The 14747-nt window shown below is 45.1% G+C and overlaps 1 protein-coding gene across 1 annotated transcript in view; it reads left to right on the forward strand.

Annotated features, from left to right (window-relative positions):
* TTC33 (tetratricopeptide repeat domain 33) overlaps positions 1-12590 on the forward strand; it is a 28334-nt gene extending 15744 nt beyond the window's left edge. Inside the window, exons 4-5 of the mRNA XM_079995110.1 lie at positions 2339-2470; positions 10279-12590. Of these exons, the coding sequence (XP_079851236.1) occupies positions 2339-2470; positions 10279-10635 (489 nt within the window). The 3' untranslated portion in view covers positions 10636-12590. The remainder of the gene's footprint in view (positions 1-2338; positions 2471-10278) is intronic.
* Positions 12591-14747: the final 2157 nt, after the last annotated feature.

Below are 14747 nucleotides of genomic sequence, written 5' to 3' on the forward strand. Positions count from 1 at the left end.
CTTGGATCTACCACACGCTCTGTAAACATCCAAATGAAATAGAAGCTTCTGTTAAGTCTTTTCTACTTGACAGCTGGTGCAATGTTCCTGCGCAAGTCCTCTTTGGACAAGATGAGCAAACAAAATGAGCCTGAGTGAAAGCGACAGTGAATCTGATAGGGTTCGCTTCTTTCCTCATTGCTGAATGAGACCAGAACTTTCCAGAAGCAAATGGTTGAACCCAATTAGGACATTGTGGTCCCTCATTGAATTTCCTGTTCCTCTCCTCCCCCTGTACACCTATATTTGCTCTAGAGGGTATGGGGAATGACTTAATTGGATAGAACTCAAGGTCTGGTAGTTACTGGGGAGATACAGTGTTTTTGCGTGAGATGGAAATTATATGTCCATGTTGATAACAATCCTAAATATTCAAAAATTTAAAAGCTGAGCATATTGTAGAACTTTAGTAATGGAGTAGTTTGTCTAAAATTAGGACTATGAGTTCAACCAATCAATCCTGATGAAACAGAGGATGTTGTCTTGTAGACCCAGGAGCTTAATCCTAATGCTTGTGAGGACTAGCTAATTCTTGGACCACGGTATCATCCATAACATTATATATGATCTACAGTGGTACCTCTTAATTCGTTCCGGAGGTCCATTCTTAAGCTGAAACCATTCTTAACATGAGGCACGCTTTCGCTAATGGGGCATCCCGCGACTGGTGTGCGACTTCGCTTGCATCCTGGGGCAAAGTTCTCAAGTAGAGGCATCTACTTCCGGGTTAGTGGAGCTCGTTATCCAAAGCATTTGTAAGGCGGACGGTACGTAACGCGAGGTTCCACTGTATTGTACAATACTGGTGATCATGCTTGACCTCAGCATGCAGATTTCTTTGGCCAGCATTCTTAAGCTCAGTGAGTTTGATTGAAGATTCCGGATTTGATTTTGAGAGAAATCGTTAAGACAGGCAGTAAGCAACCAGCTTCCTCAGGGGCAAAAGTAGCCCTTAGACAAGTATCCATTTGATTTTCAAGTTGCTAACTTAGAGGCAGGAGAGATGTGTGTAAGGTTGTGGTGGTTGTGGCAACAGGACTTGCACTCAGTTTTAAGGGCTTGGGACTGAGGGGCTGACCCTCCGTCTCCTTTGTTTTTGTTAACTGCGATGTAGATTTCCATATGGTTGTCTTACATTCAAATTTCATTTTAACTGAGCATATATTTAAGATGTACAGTATAATCATCTTTTTTTTAAAAAAAAATTGAACTCCTGGGAACCACTTAATATCTGCTTTATTCCACTTTAGTCTTCACTAATCATTCATATGCTGTCAGCCATGTGTTCAGTGCAAGAAAAGCAAGGGTTAATCTGTTACTTATCTTGAATATACTGATAATTTTTGGTTCTTTCCTCCAGGCTTTATCCAATTTACTCTGGGTAGGTGGTTCATTCTGATAGTCCCTTGTTCAGGCTAAATACAGAGTTCTCTGTGAGTGGTGGTCATTGGAATCCCAACTGGTATTTGTATTGGTATGAGTTTGGGTTTACGTTGTTTACAAAACTGGTTAACGAAGCGGATCGTCAAACTGACTACCGTGTTGCTTTTTAAGAAAGCATTTAGGACAAGAGCAAATTGCATAAGTATGACTCCATTTATGTGCTTTTAAAAATCAGTGCAGTTCAGAGTCAACCCTCTTCCCTGTGGCGCAGTGGGCCAGTGCATCTTACTGAACCAGAAGCTTGGTAGTTCAAGCCCACTCAGGGATGGCTGGGAGCAGGATTCCTGCATTTTAGGGGGTTGGGATAGTTGAGCCTTGGGGTACCTTCCAAATCTAAAATTCTAGGATTCTGTGACAGTTCTTTTGGAGGTAACTACCTAGCTCATAAGGGTGGCGCTGTGGGTTAAACCACAGAGCCTAGGACTTGCCGATCAGAAGGTTTGCGTTTCGAATCCCCGCAATGGGGTGAGCTCCCATTGCTCGGTCCCTGCTCCTGCCAACCTAGCTGTTCGAAAGCACATCAAAGTGCAAGTAGATAAACAGGTACTGCTCCGGCGGGAAGGTAAACGGCGTTTCCGTGCGCTGCTCTGGCTTGCCAGAAGCGGCTTAGTCATGCTGGCCACATGACCTGGAAGCTGTATGCCGGCTCCCTCGGCCAATAAAGCAAGATGAGCGCCGCAACCCCATGACTGGACCTAATGGTCAGGGGTCCCTTTACCTTTTACATAGCTCATAACTGACTCCAGAACCATCTACATTGCAAGCCCTCTACATATTCGCCTTTTGAACTCTTTTTGCGTTTTTGCAATATAATTGGTTAGTTTACGGTTTGTTCTGTTGTGTATCCCCTTACTAGGTGCTGATGTCTCTGCATGAAATGTTCCCTGCAGTGCATGCTGCAGAAATGGCTGTCCAAAGAGATCCCCATTCTTGGGAGGCATGGCAAACTTTGGGACGTGCCCAGCTTGGATTAGGAGAAATCACACTGGTAAGTATAAAAAAGGAGAAAGGCTCATCTTCCATTCCAAATTGTTTACAGACATACAGCTATATCTTGCTGCGACCTTCACAGTGCATGAAATCATCTTTAAACTTCCTTAGATCAGAATACCAGATATCCCAAAGAGAACAATTAAAAACTTTAAAAGCAAGCAAGTTTCAAACACACGGGCTTGAGAACTATAGATAGATGATTCCACTAATCAGCCTTGGGCGACAATGGAGAGGGCTTGTGATGTTTTTGATGAAATGTAGCAATTTTTCTCATTTTTATAAATAGCCAAAAGCTTTTGGGACTATGGCTGCCTTTATGGGAGAATTCCAAAAACAATCCCAGAGTTCTCTGCTGATCATCTATTTGAAAAGTAATAAGAAAATATCCCTTGTGTTTCAAAGAAGCACTTTGCTTCAGCGTAATTTATGCATTATTCGAAGAAATGGATGCTCTTTGTTCTGCCATTTGTTAGGCAAGCAGAACAAAGGAAATTTTATTCGTTTCAGCAGCTTGGAAATTACCCAAAATAAAAATGCTTTCTCAAAATACGTCAGACCTGTTCTTGGAATAGATAGAGATCTAACGATACTAATATCGTTGATGAACCCTTTTGGATGCTTTTGGTTTGGGGGGGGGGGAGCTACTCAGGTTAGAAAGAAACAGATGTAAAGGCAGTCCTTTTATTTGCATTGGCTCTGCTGTAGAAGTGTGAAAATGTAGGCCAAAAGAAAAAGTCAGCATAGACGAGGAAGTTGAATAGCATTTTCACATCAGTTTGAGTGCAGTTCCCTAGCTGCAAATTTGGAACATGATAACTTGAGGGAGGCCTAGTCAAGTTATATATTGGATGTTAAGTATCGTTTTCTGGTCCCACACTGGATCTCACAGAGAAGGAGGAGGCAAAGCAAGGCAAGAATGGTCAGAAGTTGCAGTACCATGGATAGCTCCAAGTGAGCCACTCCCTCAGGTTGAGACTAAACTGAGACCCTTTAAACCACTTTCTCTGCACTGCCTCATTTGAGCTCCACCCTTTAAAGGGCCAGCCCTCAGGTCTGAAAACTGACCATCCTGCTTCTTTCCATAGCCTCCCTCCCAGTGTGTTCCCTGCCCTGCAGGGACTAGTGGAGTTTGATGAAGAGGCATGTGGTGGCGTGGGAAAGTTCCTATTTGGGTCTAAACCCTAGCCCTACAGCTCCTGTTGGTCCAGGAGTTTCCTCTGGGGGCTCCTGCCTGATAGTCTTAGGTGCAGTGCTCTCCTGATCTCCAGCAGCTGGTTCAGAGTCTTGAACTTGATCCATTTGCCTAGCTGGTGTCTCTGGATTCAGAAACCTTTAATTTCCCATGCCATCCAATATTTCACAGGTGAAAATAGGCACACAGGCATAATAGTCAAATTTGATGCCCTGGATTGATGTCCAAACTACACATGCACATTACATGTTGCAAAGATACTGCGGGGAAACATAATTGTCTTAAAATCTGTTGTCTGTGCACAAAAGGGACTGTCTTACTATCTATAAGCAAGCTGGATAGCTCAGTTGGTTGGAGTGTGGTGTTGATAATGCCAAGGTTGCGAGTTTGATCGCTGTATGGCACAAGTTGCATATTCCTGCACTGCAGGGGGTTGAACTAAGATGATCCTCACGGTTCCTTCCAGCTCCACAATTCTGTGGTTCTGTATTTGTAAATATAAATGAAAACGCTGAATGGGGTGTGTGTGTGTGTGTGTGTGAGAGAGAGAGAGAGAGAGAGAGAGAGAGTAAAAATAATAATGATTCAGATCAAATGTGCATGTTGTCAAGTTTTGCTAATCTGACACTATGATAAAACCAATCATACTGATTGGGAGATGAGAAATGACTTCAATGAAGTAACATAGAGAACAGAAAAATTGCTTAGCCGTATTACCATTGTAGTGCAGGGAGCCATTTACTGATAGATCTATAGCCACTGTACAGGTTATTCGGGGTCCTGCAGAAGAAATAGTTTACTAAGGTGGGATATAAACATAATAAACGAATAATAATAAACAGTACATTAAATAATCTGAGTTGCAGATGCAAGTATACATATTGTTGTAAGTGATGCGTACAAAGCCACTTAGTAATCAGTTTCCTAGCTCTGTTTACACTGTGCAAAAGACACTCCCTATTGAATACATTCTATGAGGTATCTCTCATGCAGACAGGTGTGGCCCTTTGTGTGGAGCCCATCCTCTGGCCCAGCCATGCGGGTCACGCACATTTGGAACTGTTGGGGAAATGGTGAGTTGATAGCATTTCAGGCAGAAAGTGGGGGGAGATAGAGCTGCAAGGAGATCGTCTTTCTCCCTATGAAATAGGTGACTAGTGTGACTTCTGATGGATTAGTAGTGTGAAGTGGAGTCCTGGGTGCTCAAACACAGATGTTGCATCAGGCCATATTATATAGCTTTTCCCTTCCTATATTATTCCTGAAACTGAAAGCGGGTGGTGTGTGTGATGATGATGATGATAATAATAATAATAATAATTTGTAATTATTATTTGTACCCCGCCCATCTGGCTGGGTTTCCCCAGCCACTCTGGGCGGCTTCCAACAAAGATGAAAAATACACTAAAATGTCACATATCAAAAACTTCCCTGAACAGGGCTGCCTTCAGATGTCTTCTGAATGTCAGGTAGTTGTTTATCGCTTTGACATCTGATGGGAGGGCGTTCCACAGGGCGGGCGCCACTACCGAGAAGGCCCTCTGCCTGGTTCCCTGTAACTTGGCCTCTTGCAGTGAGGGAACTGCCAGAAGGCCCTCGGAGCTGGACCTCAGTGTCCGGGCAGAATGATGGGGGAGGAGACGCTCCTTCAGATATACTGGACCGAGGCCGTTTAGGGCTTTAAAGGTCAGTACCAACACTTTGAATTGTGCTCGGAAACGTACTGGGAGCCAATGTAGGTCTTTCAAGACCGGTGTTATATGGTCTCGGCGGCCGGTCCCAGTCACCAGTCTAGCCGCCGCGTTCTGGATTAGTTGTAGTTTCCGGGTCACCTTCAAAGGTAGCCCCACGTAGAGTGCATTGCAGTAGTCCAAGTGGGAGATAACCAGAGCATGCACCACTCTGGCGAGACAATCCACTGGCAGGTAGGGTCTCAGCCTGCGTACCAGATGGAGCTGGTAAACAGCTGCCCTGGACACAGAATTGACCTGCACCTCCATGGACAGCTGTGAATCCAGAATGACTCCCAGGCTGTGCACCTGGTCCTTCAGGGGCACAGTTACCCCATTCAGGACCAGGGAATCCTCCACACCTGCCCCCCTCCTGTCCCCCCAAAACAGTACTTCTGTCTTGTCAGGATTCAACCTCAATCTGTTAGCCACCATCCATCCTCCAACCGCCTCCAGACACTCACACAGGACCTTCACCGCCTTCACTGGTTCTGATTTAAAAGAGAGGTAGAGCTGGGTATCATCCGCATACTGATGAACACCCAGCCCAAACCTCCTGATGATCTCTCCCAGTGGCTGCATGTAAATGTTGAAAAGCATGGGGGAGAGGACAGACCCCTGAGGAACCCCACAAGTGAGAGCCCAGGGGTCTGAACACTCATCCCCCACCACCACTTTCTGAACACAGCTCAGGAGGAAGGAGCGGAACAACTGTATAACAGTGCCGCCAGCTCCCAGCCCCTCAAGACGGTCCAGAAGGATGTTATGGTTGATGGTATCAAACGCCGCTGAGAGATCCAGCAGAACTAGGAAACAGCTCTCACCTTTGTCCCTAGCCCGCCGGATATCATCAACCAGTGCGACCAAGGCAGTTTCAGTCCCATGATGAGGCCTGAATCCCGTCTGAAAGGGATCCAAATGGTCCGCTTCTTCCAGGCGTGCCTGGAGTTGTTCAGCAACCACTCGCTCAATCACCTTGCCCAAGAATGGAAGATTTGAGACTGGGCGATAATTGGCCATCTAAAGATGGTTTTTTAAGAAGCGGTTTAATAACCGCCTCTTTCAGCGGGTCTGGGAAGGCTCCCTCACGGAGGGAAGCATTCACCACCCTACGAAGCCCATCACCCAGTCCTTCCTGGCTAGCTTTTATAAGCCAGGATGGGCAAGGATCCAGGAGACAGGTGGTTGGCTTCACTCGTCCAAGCAGCCTGTCCACATCCTCGGAGGTAACAGATTGGAATTGATCCCACACAACTTGACTAGACAGGACTCTAGCACTCTCCCGCCCTGGCCCTGCTCCCATGGTGGAGTCTACTTCTTCCCGAATCTGAGCGATTTTATCTGCAAAAAACTTTGCGAAATCATTGCAGGAGATCATGTGGCCCGTACTGGGCCCCGATGTCACAGGTGGTTCCGCTAAATTGTGAACCACCTGAAAAAGTCTCCTGCTGCTGTTTTCTGCAGATGCAATAGAGGCGGCGAAGAAAGTCTTCTTCGCTGTCGCTATCGCCACTTGGTAGGCTCGACGTTGAGCTCTAACCTGTGTCCGGTCAGATTCGGAATGAGTTATCCGCCACCGGCGCTCTAGCCGTCTCAACGATTGTTTCATTGCCCTCAGATCCTTGTAAAACCATGGGGCTGTCCGGGCTCCATGCAATCGGAGAGGGCGCTTTGGAGCCAAACAGTCAATAGCCCTGGTTAACGCCACATTCCAGCGGGCCACCAGGGAATCAGCTGAAAGGCCATCAACATGGGATAAAGCATCCCCTACCACTCTCTGGAAACCATTTGGATCATTAAGTGGCGGGGGCGGACCATCCGAATTGGTCCCACCTCCCTGCAGAGGGGATGGGTCGCAGAGAAGTCCAGTTGCACCAGGAAGTGATCTGACCATGGCACTTCTTTTGTTTCGCTTTTACTTAGTGTCAGATCACCAACATCCATAGAGGTAAACACTAGGTCCAAGGCATGTCCGCGGCTATGGGTTGGGCCAGACTTATTCAGGGACAGCCCCATGGAGGCCATGCTTTCCACGAAGTCCCAAGCGGCCCCTTGTAAGGTCGTGTTGGCATGGATGTTAAAATCCCCTAGGACAACCAAGCTAGGTGTCTCCAGGAGAACATCCGCCACAACCTGAAACAGCTCGGGCAGGGAATCCTTGGTGCGGCGGGGAGGTCGGTACACCAAAAGGAATCCTGTACTGCCCCTATTGCCCAACTTCCAGAACATGCACTCGGAAAACTGGCTTTTCCCAATAGGACGCCTGGTGCAAACTAATGACTTCCTAAAAATCACTGCAACCCCCCCCCCCGCCCACATGGCCTGGGTTGCTGTGCATAAGAGAAACCTGGTGGACAAGCAGCGGCAAGGACAGGCCCATCTGCTTCATCCAGCCAAGTCTCTGTTACACATGCCAGGTCAAGTCCTCCATCCATGATCAAGTCATGGATGGCAGTGGTCTTATGAATCATTGACCTGGCATTGCACAGCAACACCTTCAGGTCATGTGGGTATCCCTTGCTGATTCTAGTATCCATCCGGTCAGGGCCAGACCTGGAGGCAGGGATAGTCCTCAGACAACGACTAAACCTGCCTCCTCTGTAATGACATGGTCTGGTCTTAGTGTAACTCCTCCTCCTACCCGTGATCACTGAGATCGGTTGTCCCAGTGCATCCCCCCCTGTGGAACATGCCCCAGCCAAAAAAAATACAAACAAAAAACAGTAAAAATTACAAAAACATAAAATCAAACAAATTCCCAGGCCCAATAAACATCCATCCCACCCCCACCCCCCCACATACAAAAAATTCAAAAGAAAATTTTAAAAATATTTTAAAAGCACTCTGCACCCCTCCAGCAGTAACAGCAACTGTCCTAGTGAGGCCCGTCAGGCCCTGCCCTGGGCCAGGTGGTGAGTGGCAGGAAGGAGCAGGGCCCCCAGACACTCACACAGGAGAGTCCTCCTGGGCAGCAGAGCACAGCAGTCCCTGTGAGGCTTCAGGCCCCGCCCTGGGCCAGGTAGGTGGTAAGCGGCAAGAGCAGGGCCCTCAGACACTCACACAGGAGAGTCCTCCTGGGCAGCAGAGCACAGCAGTCCCTGTGAGAGAGAGAGAATTGGCCATTTATTTTTAAGGAGTCTAAATTCCATTAAATTCTGGCAGGAATGAATTCTGGAACAGATAGCAATTTTACCATTCACGTAGCCAACTATACTTTGTCTCCCCACCAAATTTGTCTCTCCATTTTCAACCTTTGGCAAGGATTGCTTTTGCCACGGCTGGTAAATTTGCAATAAAGCACCTGGCTCTTCTAATTCATACTTGTAGATACCCAATCAATATAATTTCAGGATTTCTCTCTAAATGATGCCCAGTTTTGATTTTGTAATCAGCCCTTCTCTGTGATGTGTCTTAGCTTTCAGGCATTGTCCTGAAACAAAGTTTCTTCATTCTGAAAATTCAGATTTTTACAGGATGTTTTTGGCAGGGGCTAGAGTTAATTGACTCGTGGGAGTCAGGTTGTTTAATGCTATGCTAATCCTGTTACATTTTAGCATCCTTGGCAGACTTACTTCTGACTATGGAAATGTCCATTTATCCAATAGCAGGCATTAGTCTAGAATGTGCTGTTAGAACAAAGGTGCTTAGTAATACAATTTATAGCCTCATAAAAGCAAATGGTACTTTACTGACCAAGTTATACAGTGACAAACCTATGCCCTGAGGAACTTTAAAAAAAGAAAGAAATCAAAGCGTTCTTGAGTTGTTTTGTAATACTTCGGATATTTTCATATTTACTCACAGTTCCGCAGCCTCTTGATGCTAACAGCTGTTGACTGGTGCTACACTGAAATAATTAAGCTACACTGTTTCAAACATTTGGCGTGTCAAGCATGTTCAGAAACTTGAGAGCTGGCAAGTAGCCTTCAAATGCAAATCCCTGCCGCCCACTTTTCTTCCTTTCTCCCTTGGAAACCAAAAGCAGTTGATCAAGACGAAAAACAAACATGCCATAGTTATTATCTGGGATTCAGCATTTCTTTCACAGAAGTCACAAGGTTCACAGCTCTTTTCTGCTGGGACCAATCCATCTCCATATGGAATGCATATGTTGCAATGACAACTGGGGCAGGAATTAGTTGGCTCTGTTTTTCTGCCTTTGGAGTGGCAGAAGGAAAGCTCTGTTATAAGCAGTTCCAATAGCTTTAACAGAGGCCTATACAATGAAATACCGTCTGTCAATGTCTATGTGTGGAAGCATCTGAGTCACCAAACAGTATAAATCTGCTGAATGCCAATGTACCAACACGCAAAACAATGCCTTCTTTATTTTGCATTGTAAGGAAGTATCTAAAACAGCTGGTGCTTATACCCTAAAACTGGAAGAAGCGGATACGTGTGCAAGATGTGTTTATTTTTGTTACGCATTTTTAAATTTTTCATTCACCCTTGCTGCTTTATTCAGCTTTTACAGGTAAGAAGTGCAGGTCGTGGTTTCCCTTCTATGATCTGGGAAGATAGCAGATTTCAGAATCACAGTCTCACACGAATTCACAGCTCTCCCGTTATTTGCAGCTGACCTTGGGCGTCAGCCCTAAGACTGGAATTGCACTTTATAAATGTGAAGAATTATTATTATTACACTTATCCAAAGCCACCAGTGAGTTTGTGGCAAGGATTTGGCCACATCCCATAAGTTCAGCAGTCAGTTCTGTGGACCCTTACCATTTGAAAATAATCAGGTTCTGTAACGACTGCTATTGGCATTTATGAAACATCACCTGTGTTTTACTCAATGATGTGCTTTAATCTCTTGAGCCCAGTGTGTCTATTTCATGTGGGCAAATTCTCACTGTGCTGTGTCCCTGCTCATTATTACAGGCCATCCGAAGTTTCCAGGTTGCCTTGCATATCTGTCCACTAAGCCCTGAACTGTGGAATGAAGATCTGTCTTGGGCGAGGAAATTACAGCAGCAGAAGAAAGCAACCAAAGCTGAGACAGGGACGCAAAGCACGGCATCTCAGGGAGAGACTTCAGAGGAAGCAATCCCGGATTACGATTTTGAAAGTGACGAGATATTAGCGGTGTGTGCAGCCATTGCCGAGAAAGAGAAAGCCACACTGGCCTCTAAAACTGTTGTCATCGTCTCTGCTTCCGGGGAGGTTGAGACAGTAACTGAAAAGAAGGAATGTGCAACCACAGCCCCCGACGGTACCGTTTTTATCAAAGCACGGTAAAGGGCACTGACTCTGCTGATTGACAGCCGTGCCTTTGAAATCCTGTTTTCCAACTTTCCCCCATGCTGTAGCCTGTTTTTGGATCATCTTGCACTGGAGTTCATCTGCCCCCAACAAGTTAAGCTACAGTAGCTGCAGTTGCTTCACTTTACTTCCTGAACCCCTCGCTACCGATATCTCAAGGAAGGGGAGGAAGGGCCTAAGGGCCACAGCAGTGCCCTGGAAATATGACAGAGCACTATGGAGACAGAGGTGGCTTCTCCTGTTGGGTTTCCTGAGATGGAGATGATGGTTTTGAGCTGGAAGCTGGGGAAATGTGCATTCCTGGTCCCATAAACAGCCCTTGGTTAGGTTTTTCTCCTCTGCCTTTATTCTTGTCATGAGCAGGAGGGAAAAGGAGGCAGCACCAAAGTGACAGGAACACGAAACAAAGAAAGGGGGAAAGGGTGGAGGCTGAGCCTCAAAATGATGCTTAGAAAAAAACATCGCAGTATGTGGTATGCCAAACATGTTTCAACTTAAAGCCTCTGGTGACAAGATCTGATTTAATCAGATTCCACTGATACTGCAGCAGTTTATGGTATCAGATGTTGCTTCTGATACAAGATGCTTCGATTCTTTTCTTTTTTAAAAAAAATCCAGTTACAAAAGAATTCCCTATTTGCAGTTGAATGGATGCACGTGAGGAGTACAGGGTGCAAATTGTTCCCTTCCTTCCCTTCCAAGAAACAGGTCTTGTTTCTTCACAAAAAGTAAAGTAACGGTCAACAGAAGTTTGGAGTACATATATTGTAGTTATGACTACCCAAATATGTTCATAAGCTGGATTGTCCTGTTCATCTTCTTGTTTCCAGGGTGTGGAACAAGTTGGGCACTAGGTTCTGGAAACAACTAGTTTTTACTACTGCAATTTTAAAATGAAATGAAATAGAATCCACAAAGAAACAAGATAAAATGCAATGCCCTCCATAATATTTGCCCTCGTGTTCATGCCATTTGTCCAAGTTGTTGGGTCAGGGTTGATGAAATTCTAGTATATTGAATAAGATGTATGTGTAAGTGTGCTCTTTCCTGTAAATTCCCTTGTTATCTCGAACCAAATTTCTTTGTAAAGAGATCTGCACCACAGTAGCACTTCTCAGGTCATCCCATGAAATCTTGGTAGCCACGCTTAATTTAAAATTCTTTTAAAAAGCCAGTATTGAGAAATTGTTTGACAGTAAAATTTGGAATAAACTCAGTTATACAAACCTGAATTAATAATCTTTTGAATAAGTGCATAACAGGTTGAAAAAAATTGCTTTTGTAAGGTCCATTGATTGTCATAAGATTCATATGAAAGGTTTTTCATATAGTTTCCCACAGATCAATGAAGTCTTTGACTCAAATCACCTTGTTCCCATAATAGTTCCACATTTCTAATTGACCTAGTCATCACTTTAATCCACCTATTTCTGTGCATGATCACTCAGAGTAAGTCACATTGAGTTTAAAGGGACTTATTTTCAAATAAAGATGCATAGGATTGTACCCTATGAGAGACTGGGAATCTGGGAGCTACAATGATATTTTTCATCAACAACCTCAGGAGAATCTAAGCTGCTGCTGGTGTCCTTGTTCCTGCCAGCTTGAACATGGAAAGTGTCATCCTGAATTCATTTAAGCTTACCAGAACTTTTTTGTTTCAGTGTTGTGACTTTCATATATGCACCACAGTATGATAGCAATTCAATTAAAGAGGACAGAAGATCAAGACTTACCTCTCAGATATGTAACTTCAACAGATAGTCTCATGAAGAAGTAGCCGTCAGTCACTGTTCTTTAGCTACTGATATTTTATCCATTCTACTGGCTTTATTTGTTTTATCCTAATTTCATATCCCTGATTGTTTTGCATGCCTAGGTTTGTCACTGAATATTCCTGTGTTGTAATTAAAGTTGGCTTACTATGAGAACGAAGTCTTTGCTTAGAATCTGAGTTGTCATTCAGTAGTCACTGAGTGCTGTGCCCCGGGGTGTGTGTGCTCCACACTAAATAAATTATGTATCCAGGCAGTTCTGAACCACGAAGAGCTGAGTTCTATGATGTAAATATGCAAAACTACTTACATTTTGCCTGCTTAGTTTGTCAGTGTTTAGCGTTTTGCATAACTCATTTTGGTTTTCTAGGCTGGGAGCAGGGAAGGGACAATGAAGAGCACTGGGGTTCTTGTTTACCCGACTGTTGTGCCTTGAGAGATGGCCAGGCATGCAGATGTTCAATGCACCAAGGAGGATGACTCTGTTCCCAGCACTACCAGGTCCTGGCCAGCCAGACTGTGCCTTCCCCTTCTGGTTCCTTCATTCCTCACAGTGGGCTGCTGCCGTTTCCTTATTGCTTTGCTGTGCAACTTCCCTAAGAAGGAAGAAGGGAGCTAGAAGTCCTGTTTCACCAGTCAGATCTGAAGAGGTGTAAATACCTGCCTTCTCCAACCTCTGTTCCCTGGTCTCAGCCATATGTCATCCTCCTGTCCCCCGCCCTTGTTTGGCTTAGCTTCCCCTCCACACCTGAGCCTAGACTTATGACAATTCTTTTGGGCAATAAATTTACATGAAAAATCAAGAAAAGGACTGCTTAGCTATGTCTTGCATTGGCTGTCTGGACATAGCTAAATCCCTTAAAGCAGGGATGGGGAACCTGTGTGCCTTCAGTAGTTTCAAAGACTCCAACTCCCATCAGCCCTCCTCTCACCCCACCAGCCAGCCAAGTGTGGCCAGTGATCAGGGGTGATGGGAGTTGTAGTCTGGAGGGTCACAAGTCACCCACCTGACTTAGATGTGTGCATTTATACTTGTTGAATGTGGTGTTTGTGTTATAAAAGGCGAGATAATAAAAGACTTGAGTAGACAGACACAGACTTCTGTACTCCAGTGGCATGCCTGCATTTAATGGTGATTGCCAGAAGAGATTTTGTGCCAGTACAAACAGTTTTGTAAAACATATCACTGACATTCAGGCTCAGAATTCTAATTCCAACAGAAAGCAATGCACGTGAAAACATGTTGAGCAACATAACATGCTTAATATTTTCCTTGACGAAAACCAGGCCTCCCAAATAGCTGTACAGGATAACACCAGGAGGCAAAGTGTAACCCTTTGAACATGGCACACAGACATAAAATCCCCTCTAGCTTTACCTGTTATTTCTAGTGAAGTGAAATCTTAAGGCTAATAGTCCCCCTAGTATTTTACTGGTCATTACTTCGTGTCTCCCCCCCCCCTTTTTTTGTTGAGGTCTAAAAATCAGTGTATTGGTTTTTAAATGTGAGGCACTCAAACTTTTCCCCATGTGTTAGTGCAAACTTTCTTTCTCCCATATAACAAGTAGAGTGTATAAGGCCAAACTGAGCAGTCTAATGTCAGATGAGCTGAAACTTCTTTTCTTACATTCTTCTTCAATCATGGAACCCAAGGCAGTAGACTGTGGTTCCCAGGCACTCACCCACCCAGACACCAACCAACCTGCTTAGCTTCTGCAAGGTGCCTCATGTGCCTTTAGACCAACGTTTCCCAAACCTGGGTCTCCAGCTGTTTGGGGGCTATAATTCCCATCATCCCTGACCCATGGTCCTGTTGTCTAGGGATGGTGGGAGTTGTAGTCCAAAAACAGCTGGAGACCCAAGTTTGGGAAAGACTGCTTTAGACCCACATCTGAGCAGGGATGGAGAACCACAGGCCTGCAAGCCTCCCTTGTCTGGTCCTCAGGACTCCTCAGGCTACACTTCTCACTAGTCCTGTTTCATATCCTCCTCAAGTCCCTTCACTTGTCAGCAACACACCCTTGAATTAGGACGATGCCTCTTGCTTGCTTGTTTGCTTGCCTGCCTGTCTGCCAGATGGATAAATGTGTGTGGGTATCAGAAGCCTCTCACTTTCCCATGGGTGGAATATAAAACTACTGTACAACAAAGGTAAGACTTGCACCTGTTGCTCCGTCTATTTTTGCCCCCAACTCTACCCACCTCTGGCATGCAGCCCCCACACCAGGCTGCCCATGGTGGAATACTGATCATCTCTAGGTTCAATCCTAAAACATGCACATGGACACAATACGGCACCCGGTCCTGTGTTT

This window comes from Podarcis cretensis, assembly GCF_951804945.1.
Source record: "Podarcis cretensis genome assembly, chromosome: 11".
Taxonomy (NCBI): domain Eukaryota; kingdom Metazoa; phylum Chordata; class Lepidosauria; order Squamata; family Lacertidae; genus Podarcis; species Podarcis cretensis.